Source organism: Silurus aristotelis, assembly GCF_946808225.1.
Source record: "Silurus aristotelis genome assembly, chromosome: 9".
Lineage (NCBI taxonomy): Eukaryota > Metazoa > Chordata > Actinopteri > Siluriformes > Siluridae > Silurus > Silurus aristotelis.
Genome location: NC_139582.1, coordinates 28196300 through 28218846, shown reverse-complemented (window position 1 = coordinate 28218846; position 22547 = coordinate 28196300). Strand labels below are relative to the sequence as shown.

Below are 22547 nucleotides of genomic sequence, written 5' to 3'. Positions count from 1 at the left end.
GGGCCAAAATCCCTCCTTCAGTGTGTGCAAACCTGGTGAAAAACTACAGGAAACGTTTGACCTCTGTAATTGCAAACAAAGGCTACTGTACCAAATATTAACATTGACTTTCTCAGGTGTTCAAATACTTATTTGCAGCTGTATCATACAAAGAAATAGTTAAAAAATCATATATTGTGATTTCTGGAATTTTTTTTTTAGATTATGTCTCTCACAGTGGACATGCGCCTACAATGACAATTTCAGACCCCTACATGATTTCTAAGTGGGAGAACTTGCAAAATGGCAGGGTGTTCAAATACTTATTTTCCTCACTGTATATATATATATATATATATATATATATATATATATATATATATATATATATATATATATATATATATATATATATATATAAAAAGAATTGTAGAAAAATAAAAATCAGCTGAAAAACACAATATTCACATATACACAATACAAACTATACAGAAGGGTAAACAGTCTCTTCATCATTTGTAGTTTTGTTTTTTCATTCACAGCAAAAGAAGAAAAATTAGAGGGCCAGGAAAGAAAATGTTCCTGAAGCTGCAGCATGAAGGAATGACCGCTGATCAACCTGTCTCTTAATCTTGTTCTCAAATATAACCATTTTTAAATGAGTTCTTATCAGTGCATCATATTCTTTTTTTTGCTTTTTTTCCCCCGGAAGAGCAGACATAGGTATAGACCACAATCTCATGCCAGTGTATGTTTTTGGAAAGGAAATAAAGATTCCCTTATAATATAATTTTCTTACGATGAGCAGTCAATCCTGTTTTGTATTATGTTTCAAAGTTGGCATTAATCCTCTTGGAAAAGCACAAAACCAGGTGAAAAAAAAAACTGCACTACGAAGGCAGATATGCTTTCAGATTTGGCTCTGGTTATTGTCTGGGACCAAACACTGGCATAATCTCGGGCATAGTCTGTCCTTTCAAAAGCATTAGAGAACAGTTGAAGCCGGACATGCAGAAAGGCACTTTATGCAACAAGGAATACCTTATTTAGCCATTGCACTTTGTTACAATACTTTGACATAAAGTCGTCTCGAACACTCGAAGCACAGGACAACACTATGTTTGCACTTGACCCGCCTGCAGGGGTTATCAGAGTGCACCTCTTCCTAGGTGCTTGGCAGTCTGAGCATTAAAAGTATGAAGGTATCCTCTGATCCGTGTTGTTGTTCGACGCAAATTGTTCGGAGATCAACGGGACCTCGTAATCCATGCTGTTCTGAGATGCTGGCAGGTATGGTGAAATCTCAGTCTGTTTCTGGTGTGCTGTTCCGTTCTCCAAACCCATTTTCACGCCTTCTAATTCGAAAGGGGTGGGTTCTCCGAGATCCATATCTGTGGGACATTTCACTCGTTTTCTTCGTAAAACCACTGCCACTGCTGCAACTATTACTACTGTCATAGCAACCGCTACTGCTCCCAGGATGGGTACAAGAAAGGGAAAATTTTCAGGCCTATCCACAGTGGGCTGCAGAGAGACTCCAGCAGTTTTAGCCTCCATGCAGGTGTGGGTTGTTTCCTCTACAGGCTCATCCAGTGAACTGGCACAAATTGAATAGGTGCAGTTGGGCTGTAGCCCTCTCAGTGTGTACTCTGGGTATGAAGCAGGTACGTTGAGTTGGAGAGGTCTGCGGTCGGGACCAGACAGGTTGCGATAAGTCAGACGAATGCCACGGATGTTAGGCCGGGCCTCAATGTACTGATGCAGGTTCAAAGAAATCGAGGTGCTCTTTACATGATGAAAGCTAATCTGATCTGGTTTTATTAAAGGAACTGTCACCACAGAAACACTTGGGGACAATGGAGGAGTTTGTGACCCATCTTGGTTTTCACAGTAGATCCCCATTGTACCCACAGGGCACAGGCAAGTTATTTCCCCTCTTTGGTCAAACTTGCATGTGCCACTATTTAGGCAGATATTTGGAGGGCACATATGTTCCTTATGTTCCTTACCACTTCGGGGAAAAGCAGAGGCCTCAGGAGGCAGTTGCTGGTCTGGCTCAACTGGTGATTCCTCACTGGGGACAAAAGGAAGGACATTATTGGTGGTATGTGGAGTAGTGGTTGGGTCTGGGGTATTATGCCTGCTGCTACTGGTAAGTACATCAGACAGTTCAGTGATGGTGGTAGGGCAGCCAAAGTCTTTGTGTTCCAGCTCGGAAAGCATCCTGCCTGCATTTATGAGAGGAAAGTGGCAGCGTGTCTCTTCGATACGTCCAAGCTCCACTTTTGCATTCTTCATCCAATTGGGAAACCAGGACAGTGAACAAACACAATTGAAAGGGTTTTCTGCAGTCGTTAGGTGATTTAGCTTGGGAAACACTTGGAAAAAGTCCACAGGAAAACCCTGCAGGTTCAGGCTACTGAGATCGAGCTCTTGCAATCCTACTAAGTTTTTAAAGTCCTCCTGGCGAAGAGGGCCTAGAGGGTTATTTGATAGGTTAAGGCGAGTTATTCCCTTTGCAGATATTAATGCAGGTGGCATTCTAACTAGCTTGTTCTGAGATAAATCTAGATCATGGAGATTGCCCAGGCTTCTCAGTAATCCTTCATCCAAAGTGGTCAGGCCCAGCCCAGCCAACTTAAGTGACTCTAAGTGTGGTGTCTGCAGGTCAGCAGGTTCAGGAGGAGGAATATTGTTAAAGCTGAGGTCAAGTAACAGCAACTTGGGAAGATGCAGAACAGGAAGTAGACTGATCTGGTTGCCCTGAAGCTTCAACTCCAACAGATGCTCCAGTCCCTTAAATGCAGCTGGGTGAATGCTTTGGATTCGATTGTTGTGAATATACAACCTCTCTAGATTCACCAACCCATCAAAGCTGTCTTTAGAGATTTGAGTAATTTTGTTCGAAGAGAGGTCGAGATTATGCAGGGATTGAAGAGCACCAAAAACCCCATTAGGAATCATTAAAAGTTCATTCTGGCTAAGGTCTAGCATTTCCAGATGAACCAGACCATGAAAATCCTTCTCTTGAAGCAAGTTAATTCCATTCTGAAACACAAACAGACTGTGTGTAGAGGCAGGCAGGTTGAGGGGCATGGTGGAAGCACGTCGCTGTATGCAGAAAATGGAACCTGGGTTCGAGCAGTAGCATTGTTGGGGACACGTACTGCAGAATGATGGTGGTAGCAGCAGCAGGGGGAGCAGTACAAGTTGCCATATTTGGGCCCACAGCTGCATCGTCACAACTCCACCCTCCTGTAAAATAAACAAAATGAAACGACACGTTAACGACGCAACTAAAGAACGGATTTTCAATATTTTTTTTAAGATTTGAAATTTTAAACGCATGCCTTTGTAGCAAAGGTCAGACTCAGAATTTGCATGCATGGCCTTAGGACTGTTCTAATGATGGTTGTACTGTTGACTTGCCTAGGGTTGTCTCACATTGTCTCACCGATTCCACTGTTTGTTTACACAAGTCAACAGTCAAGGCTTAGATTCTTGGCACTGAGAGGAGATTCAAATTGGCCCACCCACTCTCTCGCCTCAATGCACAAGCAACTAGGCTTCATCTTGACAGGAGAGACACGGACAAATAAACCTAGCTGGCGGTGGAGGATGACCGTCATTCTACTTGAGCAGAAAAACGATCTTTGCTCAACTACAGATACAATTAATTATAAACACAGGGCTATAAGCACAGAGCGCGGTCTAGTGCTGTATTCTCTCCACTGATATGACTAACCCATGCCGAGCTTAGCATTTCGAGCACAACAGTAAATTAGTTTTTAGTTGCCCAAAATTGAAGAGCAAATTCGAGCCTGTTTTCCAGTGAAATCCAGTGAATGATAGTGGGTAATGTTGCTGTCTGGGCGTATAATATTTTTTTAAAGAGAACTACAAGGTTGAGGTGTTAATGGTCTTGGACTGTGGGTAAAATATATTAAGTTCAGTTAGCTGATAACTGTATCTCTTAGCACATGGTGGCTTCTGACATTTATTTGTCTCAAACCGCTGTCTCGCTTCCTCTCATTTACTGTGTATTGTTTTGTTGTTATCAGACTCGCTGATGTTAATGTCCTCGCAGTGTTCTACGTCAAGTATCAGCAATGGCCTCTAGCAAGTTCATGGAAAAGTCTGACACCAAAAGGGCAAGTATTTGTGTGTGCATTTCCAAAGAAAAGATGTCACCCATTTCTGTGTGTTTACTCAGATGAAATAAATCGCGTTTCAAAAATTAAATTGGAGTGCATTTGCGTGTGGCTTTCGCGTACACGTAGTTCCAAATGTTAATCTCTCTGTGTCTTTCTCTCATTCCTTTGTTCTGAGACATGGTTTTCAGTGTCTCCGACGCACCCAGAGAACTGCTGTTTGACAAGCAGGCCATTGGCCAAGTCTGCCTCCGCAGCGTTAACTGGCAGCAAGACAGGATCTAAACCTGCTTCAATAACACACTAAAGCTGCCTTCAACGACTCTCCTTTCTCTCTCTCTCTCTCTCTCTCTCTCTCTCTTCTTCTCCTTTCTTCTCTCTAATAAAGCAGAATCTCAGTGGCGCAGCAGGAATTTTAGTAATAACCCTAAAAAAAATCTGTCCTCGGCAGAGTCCTCTGGGTAAAACAAGGACTTTCTCACTTGGTCTTGCTCTCTCCATGTCTTTCTACCCTGTACTATCGCAATTTTCATAGGCAGATGTTCTTAGCACTCGAAATTTTAACAGGTTTTCTCAAATAGCCCCATCGACCACACCACTACCTAACCTGTGTTTGATAACAACCTCTCTCACACATGGTCTTAAACACACTCATATACGCGGGAAGCTTTAATGTTCTCAAGGCATCTGAACAATGCAGCACACCTTCGATGGCATGCCGCAGTGTTCTCAGGAATGAATCTGGCTTATTTACAAAGGTGCCACTGCTTAGCCTTGTAAGGCAGCATCCTGAGCGACCAGGCTCCTCTGGGCAGAGTTTGACTGAACCTTCTGTTGTGTTTCAGAGGCTGGATAATCTCCTCCATGGCACAAATGGACACACACCCAATAAAACATTTGTAGGTGCTTTAGTTACCCAGAGCTCGTCTCGAGGCAGAAAAGAATGATACTTAAATCACTTTTTCACTCAAGGTTTTCTGATATCGAAGGTGTCTGGAGAAGTACAAATTTTATCTCCCTTAAAACAAACGAGATTAAATAAAAGACGAGATTGATGGAATATAATGTTCAAGGCTCTGGTTGGCTTTAAATGATACTGATTAGCAGAGTTTAAGGTCAAATTAACAAAACACAGCCTAAAAATCCAATATGGTTGCAACTCAAGTTCACTTCTTATTGCTAATGTACAGTATAGCTGTTGCACCAATGACACAATCCAGAGTTCATGACAATTGAGCCTAAACCTTATTACGTCCTTAACTGAAAGGACACCCTGGGGTCAGGTAATGCATTGGATAATGCTTTGGTGTAATACCTAACACTCCTCCCATACACACACACACACACACACACACACACACACACACACACACACACACACACACACACACACACACACACACTGTTAAATTAACCCCAGTTAAACACACAAAGTGGACGAGTAGACATTATGTATGGCCCAAAGCCACAAGCAGTTAGTCTTGCACGTGTGTGTGTGTGTGTGTGTGTGTGTGTGTGTGTGTGTGTGTGTGTGTGTGTCTGTGAGCATGTGTATCCATATCAAACACTCTTTTCATGGCTCTCTTGTCTCAAACACAAATTCCAGATTAGGTTCCTCTCTAAGCATGTGTGTGATGGAGTGAAATGTGACCTCCATGATACATGCCAATAACAACACAACTATGTATTACATCGCAAATATCTATCTATCTATCTATCTATCTATCTATCTATCTATCTATCTATCTATCTATCTATCTATCTATCTATCTATCTATCTATCTATCTATCTATCTATCTATCTATCTATCTATTGTATTATAAAAGATTTATTTCTTAAATATTTCAAGTCATTACTGTGAAATGAAAAAAAACCTCCTGATACTTTTTGGTTTCCCTGTTTGCCTGACTAACCTGCCATCCCTCTCAAGATCTCAACACACACTCAATAAAATCAGCACTCATCTTATAACAGTTAGCATTTAGATAAGACGTAGACAAGCATGCTGAGTGATGCACTCCAGTTTCGTTCCTCTGAACTGCTCTCGCAATAAATATTTGGAGTGTATCTTCTAAAAGAAAACTTCCTGACTGAAAAAATATTTGGGTTATTGTGTAAATTTAATTATTGCCGACTGAAGCCAAAGTTGGCAGGTGTAACATCTGTTCATTCGCTCAATTTGAGCAGTACAGAGTTACAAAGTAGTATATAAAAAATTTTCAGCCAATAAGAAGTGTAGTATGCAGTGTTTTTGTGTGTGTATGTGTGTGTGTGTTCCTTAGGCATATGGTCATGACTCAGCTGCGTGCACACGTTCGGAGTGTGTGTGGTAGCACCTCAAAGGATTACGGACGCTTAGACACAATGGGCCTTATTGTGAAGCGACACACTCCTCTCTGCCCTGCCTTATTAGCGAACTCAAACACACATGCCTCAGAATTCAAACAATCCAATACAGTCACATTGGTGTTGGGGTATGGCTAAAAGGCAATGAACAAAAATATGTAAAAACAGTTCTAGTCCGGAGACCAAAATTAGGATTATCCCACAATTTCCAAGAGTCTCCTGTTGCCTTCCTCTTATAACTCAGAATGTATTCTATCAGCAGGCCCACAAGAGCCACTTAGTATTTGTTTAACAAGAATTTGGCCTCAGGTCAAATCCTATTAACAGCCCTAGCTCTAAAGTATGTAAAGACACATAGGTGAAAGACACAACCATCATGAAAACCAGGTATGTAGGCAATAAAAAACTATGTCCAACAATGGTAGAAGACACTGACATGCAGTAAGCCAGCAAATGTAGCAGTTCTGTTTTGTCACCAGACAAACTCCAACACAAACCACTACTCTTTCAAACAAGTCCTACAAACTGTCCAGTCATCTTTAAAACACAAAATTCCATTCATTCCATTTCACTTTGAAACCCAGAAGGCAACTTCTTTAGTCCCATATGCACTTATTCTTTCAATCCTGAGGCACAAAACTTATAACAGCACTATAACCTCCTACTCCTGTCATCTTGAGGGCCATAAACTCCTTCCATTTTGAGACCCAGAAAGTCTACACCACAAGTTCCTTAAGATCCAACTCCTGCCACTCAAAGGCCTACCCTTGTCATTCTATAGGCCACAAACTCTTACATCTGTCATTTTAAGGTCCACAAACCCCTCACCCTGTCATCCTGAGATCTACAAAGACCAGTCATCGTCAGTTGCTCCATCTCCTACCCTTGATGCCACCTCAAGTCACACAAAAACCCTCTTACTGCCCTGGGGAATACAAGCCCATCCTCCATCGATTCCAATCATAACTTGTATATTAGTATCTTGATCTGTGCCCATTAACTGATACCATATAAACCAGATCTCCCATGATTCTGAATGCTAACCAACGAATGACAGGTTTTCCGTTCACCAAGTCGTTTCCCTGAATTCCTTCCTGTTTAGATGTATCTTAAGATAAACCTTTATTCGTCCCACAGTGGGGAAATTTCTAATGCATTAGGATGCTTTTCTTGCCCCTGTGGCCCTTGCTGATGTTTAGGCCACAGATGCAGTGCACTTTAAGAACTCTCTTTTCCATGTTGAATTGCAAAACATCTGAATTCTATGCACGCATGTCGATGCTAGAATCCTCCCTCCCTCTGTTTGTACAAACTCAGCTCAGAACTGGTGAAAACCCTTTGGGGGGGTTGGGGCGTATGTACACATGCCTCAGGTACTCTACTAAGAACAACTTGAACGCAGATCTGCATGCACTGCTACCCTTTATAAAGCCAAATTCTACAGCCTATAGCATGCTTCGCCTGTTGGAAATGTAGGAACGTTATGTAGAAGAGACGCTTAGCTTTCTTGATTAACATCGTGTTGACATGAGGAGACTCCAGTATCAGTATCTTTCGAGTCAGTCTTTAGATAAAGGACTGTTAAAAATCACACATTGTGAGCATTATTAGCAAAGATTTCCAGAAAGCCATAAGGCTTTTTTTTTGTCACCATGGCATTTTTTACATGCCCAAAATTTTCAGTTGTAATTCACGTTACTGAGACTTCTCTGTAAATATGGCCCATTCTACTACTGAGCCTTTCTTGTTCAAATCAGGAGCTCAATCCACAAACCATGCTGAGTTGGGGGGGAAGACAAACATGTTTGATGTGTGGCAACAGAATGATGGGCAAGCTGAAACACACTCCTACCCTCCAGGCAAGGCACCCCTTCAGGGCCTCCTCGCTCCTGCCCTGGTGGAGGTATTAATCCACGTGCGCTAGGACAGACTTTGCCTCAGTAGTTTATAGTTCTGTCCTTATTGTTCATGTTTTATTGGACGCCCAAGTTTGATGTGCAATCAACTGTCATATTTATACTTTTACCTCAGACATATATATACGCGCACACACACACACACACACACGCGCACACACACACACACACACACACACACACACACACACACACACACACACACACACACACACCTCTTGCGGTCCAATGTCATTTACTCAAACTTGATTTGTCTGTCTGGAAGCGTGTGCTGACCTGCAGGCCTGTTTGCTCCACAGGTTAAGCAACAGCCTGAAGGTTTTAAGAGGAACACACACACAAAAGAGAAGAGAAGATAGTTAAGACAACACCAATGCACACATTATTTGGTGTATTATTGTGTGTGTGTGTGTGTGTGTGTGTGTGTGTGTGTGTGTGTGTGTGTGTGTGTGTGTGTGTGTGTGTGTGTGTGTGTGTGTGCGCGTGTGTGTACGTACATGTGGAAGGTGTTGACACAAGGAGACTCTAGTATCAGTATCTTTTGAGTAAATCTTTGGATGAAGGAAACTCAAACACAAAACAGTGTTTGTTGTTACTGTGCTCCACTGACAAGGAATAGTAAGAGTGTGTGTGTGTGTGTGTGTGTGTGTGTGTGTGTGTGTGTGTGTGTGTGTGTGTGTGTGTGTGTGAGGGGGGCTGGCAGCCCTAGCCTCTAGCTCCTTTATCTATGTTGCTGATCTCTGTGGTCTGATCTCGAAGATCTGTTCCTCATTTAAAATGTGTGGTGCTGAATGATTTTGCCCAGTGTCTCAATTTGTGTGTGTGTGTGTGTGTGTGTGTGTGTGTGTGTGTGTGTGTGTGTGTGTGTGTGTGTGTGTGTGTGTGTGTGTGTGTGTGTGTGTGTAAAAGATGCTACACACACGTTCACACAATATCAAACATCACGTGCCCTCCATTTCTACGTACAACATTGTTAACATAATTATGCTAATAGTGTTCGACTTGAATGTAGATGCTAGCCAGATTTTTACCGTTTTTCTTCCTCCTAAGCAGCAAATTTTTTGTTACATCCTAGACAGTGTTTAAAGACACTTTCTGACTGTGGCTTTTGTGCAAAATATTTTATGCTAGCTAGAAACTAAACTGAAAGAGTCAATGCTAGGACACTGGCTGAACTCAACTGCTGAGCTAACTGCCATTTTGATCGGTGTAAGAATACAGTTTGGAGTCGTATCCTGACGCATCAATACTTTTGATACCGGCGTTATCTCACATTAAAATATCGATCCTACCTGATAACTGCCATTAATATTTACTTAACGTGAACTATTTCAACTTACAAACAACAAATCATACAAACAAGCCAACGTTTTGTCTTTCAGTCTTACACACTACATGGGCAAATATTTGTTCACACCAAAGCATAAGATGATGTGGTTTTTTAACACCCTATTCCACATTTAGTCCCCGTACACTGTTATAATAACCTCAACTCTTTTGGTTCCACTGGAATTTGTAAAGATTTTTGCTCATTCAGCCAATTAGTAAAGTCAGGCAATGATGTAGGTGAGGTGAGATGGCTTGGGGTGCAGTCAGTGTTCACAGTCATTGTTCAATAGCGTGGGGCATTGTCATGCTGGAACAGGTTTGGGTCTCCTATTTTGAGTGAAGGGAAAATTTCATGGTAGGGCTTACCAAGACATTCTGTACAATTGTGCAGCTCCAAGTTTATGAAAACAGTTTGGGGAAGACTTACAATTATCAAATTATTTACAGTATTTAAGCAGTTGAGGGTTAAGGGCCAAGTTCAGGGGTCCAGCAGTCTCAGCTTAGTGGTTGTATAAAAAAATGTAGAAACATTATGTGACAGATTAAATATAGTTTGCATGAGAATGATATATATTTAGTAAACAAAAATCCTTTCCATTGTCGTATATTTGATATTTATACCGATCTCTTTCAAAAAATACTGGTATCAGCATCGTGGAATCTCTTGGTATCGGTGTGGTATCGCACAACCCTGTTAGTCATCGGTAATGCATTAGTGGTGTCTTATTTTAGAGAGGAAGTAATAAATGTTATGTGAGGGAATGAGTGATCAAGTCATACGCTGCATGTGTGTGTGTGTGTGTGTGTGTGTGTGTGTGTGTGTGTGTGTGTGTGTGTGTGTGTATGTGTGTGTGTGTGTGCGCGAGCGAGCGAGCTTCTGTTTCTCTTGGCTCTTATCCTTTCCTTAATTCTGCCCGTGTGCATGCCTCCCGAATTCCTTTGGGATGTTATTACAAGAACTACACACTAGACAGACACACATACTGTGGTATCTAACCAACCACTGATTTGCAGGCATCGAGATTAGATAGGTGGAGAAAATCATGTTTCTAATCGTTAGTCATCTTGCCATTTATTTATTTTTTTTTCTAATTCCTTTTGCTAGAGGAGCAGTGATGGAATGCCTTGGGGGGGTTTTTGGCAACAACTTAAGCTGAACTTTCCGGGATCTGACAAGCTGCGATGACGGAAGTCAACTCTTTTTGTAGACGATTCACAATATTTTATTCTTTAATTGATAAAGAATCGTCCGTGTTGGCCGTTTGCTGCAGTATCAGAGGAATAAAGCGCTTGTTAGTGCTACTTGTATCTGATACACGCATACCTCTGTGTGTTACATATATAGTAGTGTCCTGTTGCTAATTATGATTGCTAATTATGTGTGTGGTGCGACTGGGTTATGACCTGCACATTTCCAGATGACCCCAGTTGTATATGCTGCTCTGTTTATTTTTTTACAGAGTGGCACTTCTCTGGGAGAAATCTGTTTGTATACATCGCACATATTCATTTTCAGATTTTAGTTATACTGGTGACAAAAATTCTATGGATGATAGTAATAATAATAATAATAATAATAATAATAATAATAATAATATTAAAGCAGAAGGCAATAATACAATGCAAAAACTTCTGTGTTGAAGGCAAATTTATCTCTAAATATTTTAAATTATATTTCTTCGGAAATAAAATTACATTTTATTCCTAAATATTGTTAATTATTTTGTAATTATTTGTATAAATTATAAAAGTTTATATATATATATATATATATATATATATATATATATATATATATATATATATATATATATATATATATATATATATACATCTATATATATATATATATATATATATATATATATATATATATATATATATATATATATATATAAATAAATAAATAAATATATATCATTCTTTTCTTTTTTTTTTTTTTTTTGCCATATTGGTAAATTGCTCCAGCAACACTTTTCTCTGATCTCTCAAATGGTTGTAAATATATTACGAAGTCTAATCCCACTGATTTGACCTGATCCCACTAAACAACAAACAGATACTGAAGGAACATACACAGGAACGAGCCCTTGTGTGTTTTTATTTGTTAGTTCTTCTAAACGGTGTTGTAAGTACTAAATCTGAGAGTTCCAGATGCTGAGACTGACAGCAGTAGATCTACACGTGCGTTGGATGATACATGAGAAAATCCCACACTTATATTTGACGCGTGAGCTCACGTTTCCTGTAATGGCAAGGCTATTTCTTGCTTCACATATGTTCTCTTCTAACCAGACCAGCTGTTATCTCCGTCTGCGACAGGCTAATGATGCAATTCTGCATTATTAACATCATCTCTACAGAAACCCGCTATTATTCCTAATAGTACCACTGTTGTCCGGTTTTATTAGTGTGCAACCATTCCTCTGATTTTACCCCCCCTACCCCTCATTTAGCTGTCACGTTGGCATGACCCCAGCACTTATAACATGACCCCTTGGGGATTAGTCCATACCCGAAGCACGGCGTGGGTGGGGGTAGAAGGCAGGGGCTGTGTTTGGGTTTAAGCCTTCACCTCTGAGTGCCCACTCCAGAGCCTTTAATTAAATCTCTGAGACACCAAGTCAGGAATGTTTGCTTTTTTTTTTCTTCTTTCACTGCCCTCTCCTCCCATATCTTTACTTTTCTCATATGCTTGTCCCCCTCACCATGGGGCCCTTGGGTTAACGTTCTGTCAAAGGCACTGTAGCTGGTTCAAATGAGTCAAGACACGGGGACAAACTCCCTAAAGTTGATGCTCTAAGGAGTAAAATGTAGTACATCCTATGAACTCATTATACAGTGTTATAACCCCTTATATACCTAATATAACCATTATATATAACATGGATCTCGAAAGAAATCTTTTATCCATAAAACTTTCTTTTTACAATCAGTGGGATTTATTTACCACTGGTAGCTCGGTGGGTAATGTCCCGTGGCTGTAGCAGTGATTGTGCCGAAATCACAGGACCCACGAAAACCACAACGAAAAACTCTGGTGCACCTGGAGCAAAAGCAACAACAACAAAAAACCTTGGACGGTTTCACATGCATCAAAATCAGCATAAAAAATGCCAGCTTTTGGTATTATTAGTCGAAGAAATTGCTGACAAGTCAACTAGAGACCAAGCTGCGCATAAAAGAGACCGAAGTATGACTTCAAGGAGTCCCTGACTGTAGCTTTAAATAAATAAACTAAAGAAAGAAACCTGATGGTGGTAGTTTAAAGAGTTTTTTTGTTTACTAACTGCATTACAGTTCTACATCCACTTGAATATGGAAAAAAATGGCTATAAAAAAAGAGAAACATGTTTGTAAACCCCTCTAGTATAAGGGTCTGTTTAGGTTTCATGCCGAGGTTTCATTCCGCAGGTCCCCCGGAAGCATCTCGAACGAGCGGATAATGAAAATAAAGAGGATGACCTCTCGGGCTGACCCGTAATCAAAGCATTACATACGAGCCAATTACATAATTATGGTTTTGTATCAAATTTCCATATCTGCTCTGGGCTTCTACCAACAAAAGCCAGCAGAACCTCAAAATACGAGTCATCTGAAGCCTGGATGGTGATGATTCCTCCTAGGAATGTAAAAAAAAAATAAATAAAATCTGCATCCCAGATCTTTCCATGCAGCACAAGAAAGCAGTGCTTTCTTAAGCACAGCTTAGGTTTAGGAGAAGATGAGATGAGGATGTGCAATCTGAAGATCGGAGAAGACTGCCAGAATGCCACAGGTGCCAGTGAGAATGTGAAGACTGACAAGTTTTTTTGATTCTTGCAAATCCATCCATTTAGATTGTTATTGCTTTATTTTATTTTTCTATAAAATCTCACGAATGAATTTACCTTCTTCCAGACTTACCTTCTTCTACCAGCAAGAATGTGCTTCAGCGCTCTGCAGGAATGAAGAACATCTAGTAGAACATCTCATAGGATAAAGCTGAGGATCAGCACAAAAAAAGCTTTATATCAGGCGAAAAAAAAGTGTAAAAAATAATGAGCTGTTCCTGGTGGTCTACTGGAACTTCCACTAAGAGATTGGAAAATCTGCTGATTTTGTGAATGGAGTTGAGACCGACTGGTGCGTAAAGCGCTTCGCAGCCCGCGGTAGAAAACACGTGGGCGTGGCGATCCAGTGAGGGGCGGAGTTGGACCACTGGAGGGCGGCTCCAGCGCCGCTCAGCGCTCGTTGAGTTGCCAGAGTGAGAATTTTCCTCCTTATTATTGTTACAACAGATTATTACTATTATTATTATTCTTATTTTTATTATTATTATTATTATTATTATTATTATTATTATTATAATTATTATTATTATTATTATTATTTTTATTATTATATACTGATTTTAATTGCAAAATTCACTTGCATTAAACCTAAAATGAATCATTTGATCGTTCTTCAATCTTATATTGTATCATAAATATTATTCAGAATATTTGAAATTGCATTTGTCATTATATTTTGTTATTTACATAAATACATTTATTTATTTACATTGTTAAATATACATTTTTTTTATATTTACCTTTTACAGAGCTGCAATAAAAATACTTTATACTCAAAATACAAACATATCATACAAAATAAATATAATAAAACGAGTAAGAAATAAAGATATTTCTTTTAATATATATATTTTAAAATATGATGTAATAAATGGAAAAATGTGTCTGTTCTTTAGGTACAGGTTAGAACCCAAATGATTTTATAATAACAAGATAACATATCTTGAATCCTTAAATTCATAAATAATAATTATCATTATTATTATTCCAGCTGCCACTCTTGGGCCCTTGAGCAAGGCCCTTAACCCTCTATGCTCCGTGGTCCCTTACGAGGGAAATATCAAGGTCCGTGACGTCGGAGTGACGTGGGGCCGCCTTCCCGTGGGCTCACCACCTGCAGGAGGGACCGTAAGGGACGGTGCTGTGAGGATTGGGCAGCAGTCGAAGGCGGGGGCCTGCTTAGACTGCTTCCCCCGCGACCCGAATTACGGATAGGCCGGAGAAAATGAATGAGGATGAATTATTATTATTCCGTTCTATAATAATTGCAAATAAAACAATAACAAATAGGGTTAATTGTATTGATTTATTAATATAGCAGTAATTTTTATCATTAATATACACTGCTTCTTTCATGATTTATATGATAATATAAGCCTGAACTTTATTTTATTTAAATGTAAATTAATTAAGACAATTTTATTTGGAGGATTATTTGAACATGTATTCAAAACCCTCAATCTGGCAACCTTTAGCTGTGTGACTGAAGGCCGTCTATTTGCAAATTGATCTTAATGCTGTGGAAACATAACTTTCTTAAATGAACCGGCTAGTTATTATTATTATTATTATTATTATTATTATTATTGTTATTATTATTAGCTTTGTAAAAGTAACTGAAAACTGGAAGCTAAGGATGAGACGAGAGAATGAACCCAATACAGGTACAAACTTTGCCTGTTTTTTTGTGTTTATTTAACTAGTATTCATTTTTTTTTTTTTTTATGATTTAATTTATGATTTAATTATAGTTTTATTTTATAGTATGTTTGGTCATTTACGTGATTTTCTATTCTGTTGCGCCATTTGCTATTTTTACTTTGTGTAGATGCAGAAACACTTTGTTCAGCTTGACTTCCGGCAGGCGCGCGGACAGGCGCGCGGACAGGCACGCGGAGCTCTATTTGAGCGCGCATAACGGAAGCACCACTGACAGCTCAGAGGCACGAGCTGCCTCCTAAACGCATAACAGAGTCATGAGTTCATGTGACCTGTCTGGTGTTAAATTGGGGCTGAGGCAAAAAAGCAAAAAACAAAAAAACTGTGTATATTCAGTTTACAATTTTTCAACATTGTACACGTAAAAGAACACGTATGGAATTATGTAGTAGACCAAAAATCTGTTAAATAACCCAGAATATGTTTTATATATTCGCTTCTTCTTCTTTGATGACGGCACTGGCACACTCTCGGCATTCTTTCAGGCAGCTTCATGAGGTAGTCACCTGCAATGGTTTTGCAATATTGATTAGTTCCCAGAGGTGTTAAGTGCTTGTTGGCTGCTTTTCCTTCACTCTCTCAACCCAAAACCATGTCAAATGGATTTAGATCGGGTGATCAGATGTCATCTGATGCAGCACTCTGTCATTCCCCTTCTTGAACAAATAGCTTTTACATGACTTAGAGGTTTGTTTGTGTTGTTATTGTGTTGGAAAACAAATGAGGGTCCATCTAAGTGCAAACCAGATGGGATAGCATGTCACTGCAAAATGCTGTGGTAGCCATGCTGGATAAGTGTGCTATCAATTTAGACTAAATCACCAACATTGTCACCAGAAAACCACTACCAAACCAACCCACCGTATCCTCCATGCTTCACAGTGGGAACCACACAATCAGAAACCATCCGTTCACCTTCTGTATGTCTTGAATTCCAAGAGGCATTTTTGTAAATCGGTGGTTTCTATGGGTGGTCGTTTTAATAAAAAATATCCTCTGCAGCAGAGGTAGCTCTTGGTCTTCCTCTTCTGGGACGGTCCTCATGAGAGCCTGTTTAAACATAGCATTTGATGTTTTTGGAGATTGCATTTGGGGAGACATTTAAAATTCTTGAGATTTTTTTAAATTGACTGACCTTCATTTCTTTAAGGTATGATGGACTGTCTTTTCTCATTACACAACTGAGTGTTTCTTGCCATAATATGGTTTTTAGTGTAGTTGTAGTGGCACTAATAGGGTTATTGACTCTGTATTTACCCTTTCCTCTCTGCGACACAACTGATAATCTAAAGCACATTAAGAACACAAGAAATGTCACAAATGAACTAACAAGGCACACCTGTGAATAAAAAAAAACATTGTGAATCTGATGAGCGAATGCCATTAGTTTGCCAAGCTGTCTTCAAAGCTGAATGTAGCTACTTTGGACAATCGGAAAAAAAATTTTATTTCTGTCTTTGAATGCAGGACCATACAATGTTACCAAAGCCCTGACAAGATTTCTGATAGTGGACGGCGCTACGAAGCCACCGAGAAGATGACGCAAAACTCAAATACAAGGTTGAAGGTAATGTCGGAATGTGAACATAGATGTTGGAGTGTCGTTTTTCAGAGCCATTTTGTGCCCATGCTAATTTCAGTAGCATTTTATTCGAATCTTATACAGTATGCTGTACCAAGTAACAATCTTTGACGAACTGCTGTAATCTCACAGAGTAAAACAAAAAAACGTAACCTGCTGATCAATATTTCTGACATTCATCTAATTCAATGAATTCAGATCTATCTGGAAATTAAAATGGCAATCAAGTGAAAAGTGTACATTGTGTACATTGTGCAGAAAAAAAAAGGCTGCGATTTAGCTTTGAACTCTTTGTAGCTGTCACTTTTAGTAATTCCTCTTCAACTCTTCAGACAGAGTGCAGGCTTCTGTGGAAATTAAAGCTAGGATTAGAGGACGCCCAGCTCCCTTTGCATGGCCTTAGAGAGATATTAGTCTCTGTGTGTGATAGGGTGTGTGGGGGCGTCTGAGCTGGGATTTTACTTTAGCTCAACATCAAGTTCCTCACACACTAGTTTACACTGTGCAATATTCATGAGCCCAAGATGACAATCTCGCCTAAACAATGTTTCCATGTGTAGTTTAAAGGTATAAAACGGGATTAGGGCAGGAATTTATGTATAAGCGTGTATATGTAACATGCTCTGGCATATTTTAGGAGTTTACTAAATAAAAAAAGACACAAAAGAAAAGAGTAGCCAACTATTAACTAGCTTGCTAGTTAATGTACTTTAGCCAATCCTACTTTTAGCTATAGATAGCAAATTAATCTGAAGTAAACTAGCCTACTATTGAATATTCTGGCTAGAAAATCGATGTAAAGTAGCTTAGGTTACTATTAAAATCCAGCTAGCAAATCAACATGAGGTAACCTACCTTAGCATTTACTACAGCTAGCAACTCATTGTGAGTTAATTAAGCATAATATTATCTATTCTAAAACATACAAAAAATTATACGGAACCTACCTATCTTACAATTAAATGTCAGGGTTTGTTTCAATACCCCACCACTACCACCACCACTAAAAAAAAAACCCCATTACAAACACCACCACAAACACGTCACCAATACTACCAACACCAACATAACTACAAAAACCACCACAAACACATCACTACCAATACCACCACTACCACCACCAACACCACCACAAACACAAGACCACCTCTACCAACACCACCAACAAAACACCAGTACCAACACCCCCACAAACATAACACCACCACTACCAACACCTCCAACACTACAAACCACACCACAAACATGCCACCACATCTACCAACAACACTACAAACACCACTAAAACCAACACCATCACCAAAACCATCACCAACACACCGCCACTACAAACATCACCACCACCAACCCCACCAAAACCAACATCACTACAAATACCACCACAAACAAAACACTACTACCAAGACCACCACTACCAACACCACCACCACTACAAACACTACTAAAAACACAAAACCACCACAACTACCAACACCACTACAAACACCACCAAAACCAACACCACTACTAACGCCATCACCACCACCAACACCACTATCATCAAAACCAACACAACACCACCAAATCCAACACCAAAACCACCAACACGCCACCATTATAAACACCACCACCACCAACCCCACCAAAACCAACCCCACTACCAATACCAATACCACCAAACCGAGCACCTCCACCCACACAATACCATCAACACCACCAATTCAACCACCACTACCAACACCACCAGCACCAACATCAAATCAAAAAAAAATTTATTCATCACATACACATACATACAGGGTACGACATGCAGTGAAATGCTTTATACGACGGTCCGGCTCGAGGGAATAGGATGGGGGAAAAAGAAAAGCAGGCAGATAAATAAGTATGAGGTATAAAAGAAATATATAAAATAATAAAATAAAATAAAATATAGAATATAAAGATCTAAAAGATATACAAGGATCTATAAATGTGAATATACGGCATATTAATGTGAAAAAATGGCAGTAAACAGTGAAACAGTAAACAGTAAACAATGTGTAACAGAGTGTAAACAGTAGACAATTTTAGTGGTGGGTTGTCCATAAAGTGTCCGTGTGCGGTATGGTGTGGTGTAAAGGTCCGTAAAGTGTCCGTGTGCGGTATGGTGAGGTGTAAAGGTCCGTAAAGTGTCCGTGTGCAGTATGGTGTGGTGTAAAAATGAAATTAAATATAAAGTGCACTGTGCTGTGCAAGTCCAGAGGTTAAAGTGTCCTGGTGCGAAAGGTTAGATATGTGCAGAGATGTATGTACAGAGAGATATGTACAACATCACCACCACCAACACTACCACCACCACTTACATTATCTCTTTCTTACTCTCTTTCTCTAGTGTTTGTGTTTTTGAGTTTTTAATGTTCCTGCCCTTCAGAAGACCTCCTTGTATAGCGGAACTGGCTTTACCTCCTTAATCCTTTGCTTCTTCCATTTCTCTCCTCCATTTATTTTCTCTATCTTGCTTTGCCTCAGCTCAAGTGCAAGTGTGCCAACAATCCCTGCAACACCCAGCCAGCAGATTAGAACAGGATGTAGACTTTTAGTCAAGTACGAAACAAGCTGAAATTGCTAAATGGAATTCAGCCTGCAGCCGTGTGTGTGTGTGTGTGTGTGTGTGTGTGTGTGTGTGTGTGTGTGTGTGTGTGTGTGTGTGTGTGTGTGTGTGTGTGTGTATACAGCTCCCAAGAGATCACATGTTTGGAACCAGACCATACGCTGGCTGCTAAATCTAAGCTATCAACTCACAAATCTCTCTTTGTCTAATATCTTACACACACCAAAACACGTTTCTTTGTTCAGCTTCTTTGTTTAGTTTGCTGTAAACAAAAACATTTCAATAAATTTTTCTATCTGCCCAAAAGATTTATTTCTCAAATTTAATTTTCAGTGATGAACTGGGGAGTGACAGCAGAATCAGCTAATTAGGTTTCAAGTTTCATTTTGATAGCTATCAAATTGATATATAGTTAGCAAAATTAATCTGAAGTAAACTAGCTTACCATTTAGTTTTCTAGCTAGCAAATCAATGTAACATAACCTTTCCTACTATTAGCTATAGCTAGCAAATTAATCTGAATTAACCTAAATGATCCATCCATCCATCCATCCATCCATCCATCCATCCATCCATCCATTGACCTTTGAACCAAAGTACAAAGACAAATATTATTCATTATTATTTAACTCATTAACAACTCCCCATATTTATTATTTAGTAAGAATTCATGACTTTTAGTCCACATTAGTGGTGTATAAGACCACATGCAGTAGAGCATCTTCAAGCAGCTTTCAAAAAAATATTAAATATTAAGGGAATTTGACAATTTGGCAAAAATCTTATTGCTGAAAGGATTTGTCACCCTTGATGAAAAAAAATTTCCCACTATTTCTGGTGGACTTAAATTTTAGACATACATTTATGTGACTTGCAATTTTATGGCAAAAATCGGTTGTGTTTTCCACCACTGAAATGAAAAAAAATCACACAACCTGGGCATGGGTGGCCCACAGGATCCGTCTTCTTAGTCTAAAGCACATTTTTCCCTGTACGTGTGTTTGTGTATAAGATTGATATCACCTGTCAGAGATGCTGATTTTTTTTATTGCACTTTTGTTTATGCGTCGGGGGCAAAGTCTTCGTTTGGGCAACGTGTATGTTCTTGGACATGATTATTTGTCTGAAACTGCCTGAACCAGTGCTCTTTATTGTGCTCGATGTCCCTGGCTGTCTGCTGTTTATCTGTTTACTCAGTCTCCGTCTGTTATTCCTCGATGTTTTGCCTCTACCTGGTATTAATAGCTCTTGATTGATATGTAATGACATAACCACCTGGCTTACACTAGAGACGGAACTAACACATTCACACGCTCTCTCTCTCTCTCTCTCTCTCTCTCTCTCTCTCTCTCTCTCTCTCTCTCTCTCTCTCTCTCACACACACATATGCTTTTTTGCTTCCACTCATAAATACCCCCGTTCACACAATCCCCCCTCCCGGCACACAATAAACACACACTTTCCCACGCAGCTAAACCAAGCCACATCCAAATCGAGCATCCTGCTGACAGTTCCTCTCCACTCGTCTACCTTTCTGAACTTTTAGGGTCACTCATTTTACTCAGAGTTGGATGTGTTTAATGTGGAGACGGCCCCCCGACACCATCTCAACACCCCCAAACACCTGCCACCCCCGACTTGTGATCTTCACACTCAGCCTCTCTAAATTTAGCGTGCGCCGTTGGATCAGTCACGATATTTTTAAACCAACTCTCGGCGAAAATTAACATTCAGGATATCGTTGATTCTGATCAGGCATTTTATTATAAATTGGCCAGAACAGTGGCTCTGACAGTATTGCAGGATATTTCACAGGTTTCTCAGAATTCTCAGAGGTTCTAAAAAGTCCCCTTCAGTAAATTAGCTTTTCTGCCTTTCAGTGAAACAGACTTTTTCTTGGTGACCCTTTGACTTGTAATTTTAAGTATAGAAATGATGAAGGCGTGTTTTCTTGCCTCTGCTTAGCAAACATTTAAATGAATTACCACTGTCATCTGTCTGCCATATAGAAGCATGCTTTAGGGTTTTGGTCAAGTTTTTTTCCTAACAGGTTCCAGTCCCAGAAACTGTAAAATTTTACAATAGAGGACGATCGATAGTAGATTTTACCCATACCGATAGCCAGTGTTGTGCTCATTACTAAAAAATAGTAACTTGTTACAGTTACTCGTTACTTCGTTCAAAAAGTAACTTAGTTACTTTGTTGATTACTTACACCAAAAAGTAATGCGTTACTGTTAAAAGTAACTTTTTATTTACTTTTTTAAAGAACCTTCTTTAATGTTCCCATTAATGCCCTTTTATGCGTTATGATCTATACAAACACAAAACTGACTTAAACACAAAGTAATTTTTAAACACTATTTTATTGAAGTCAGACCTGCACAAACTGAATATATCACAAGGATTTCTGAAATAAATACCAAAACAAGCTGAATAATATATTCACAATCAAAAACTAAAGTGGCTTCTGCTGTTGTGTTGAGCTCTTAAACATGTTCCTTTCACAGCTGAAGTATGAAAACTATCAACAATGTAGAACAGAACACCGGGTTCGCTTCTAGCTACTAGCTCCTCAAGCATGGAGGTCCTGGAGGAGCTTCAACAGATTGGAGTTGCTGTTTAACGCAGTAGATACGAACTTCGAACCAGAAAGACACAGCTTACATTTGACTTAAAAGTTTTAGTCTTTATACTCAACTAAAGTGAAATAATGAGCATATTTCCACTTTGAGAAACTCGTCTTGCTCTCGCCTTGACTCGCCATTACTGCTGCACAGACCTGAATAAACGGAGACACGCCCACAGCGCGTCTTCTTCATGTATACAGAGGGTAATCCACCAATCCTACAATGCGTCTTCTTCGTGTTTACAGTGGTTTATCCGCCAATCCTACAATGCGACGCTGCTGTAAGCAAGTTAGGCTGTTGTCTACACTTCAGCCGAAATTAATTCGGGTAACGCACCATACGGTAACGGTAACGAAGTTACTTTATTTTTAAAAGTAACGCATTACAGTATTAGTTACTGTAAAAGTTACCGGTAACGCGTTACTAGTAATATAATATAGCGCTCTCCGTGCAGCATGCTGTTCCACATGTAAAAACAAACAGCACATG

At 39.6% G+C, this 22547-nt stretch overlaps 1 protein-coding gene and 1 long non-coding RNA gene across 4 annotated transcripts; both read right to left on the bottom strand.

Moving 5' to 3' along the window:
- Positions 1-501: 501 nt before the first annotated feature.
- Positions 502-13852, bottom strand: vasna (vasorin a). 3 transcript variants are annotated; one of them, XM_083550195.1, is made up of 4 exons: positions 13629-13852; positions 11127-11265; positions 8609-8705; positions 502-3234 (listed from the first exon to the last, which is right to left on the bottom strand). In XM_083550195.1, the coding sequence occupies exon 4, from the start codon at positions 3214-3216 to the stop codon at positions 1168-1170; it is 2049 nt and encodes a 682-aa protein (XP_083406321.1). In that variant the 5' UTR covers positions 3217-3234; positions 8609-8705; positions 11127-11265; positions 13629-13852; the 3' UTR covers positions 502-1167. The 3 variants fall into 3 exon arrangements, with proteins under 3 accessions (XP_083406321.1, XP_083406322.1, XP_083406320.1); XM_083550196.1 differs by lacking the exon at positions 11127-11265; XM_083550194.1 differs by lacking the exons at positions 8609-8705; positions 11127-11265.
- Positions 13853-15594: 1742 nt separating this feature from the next.
- Positions 15595-17521, bottom strand: LOC310730960. The gene is made up of 2 exons (XR_014535036.1): positions 16532-17521; positions 15595-16324 (listed from the first exon to the last, which is right to left on the bottom strand). It is a non-coding gene; the product is annotated as an uncharacterized lncRNA (long non-coding RNA).
- Positions 17522-22547: the final 5026 nt, after the last annotated feature.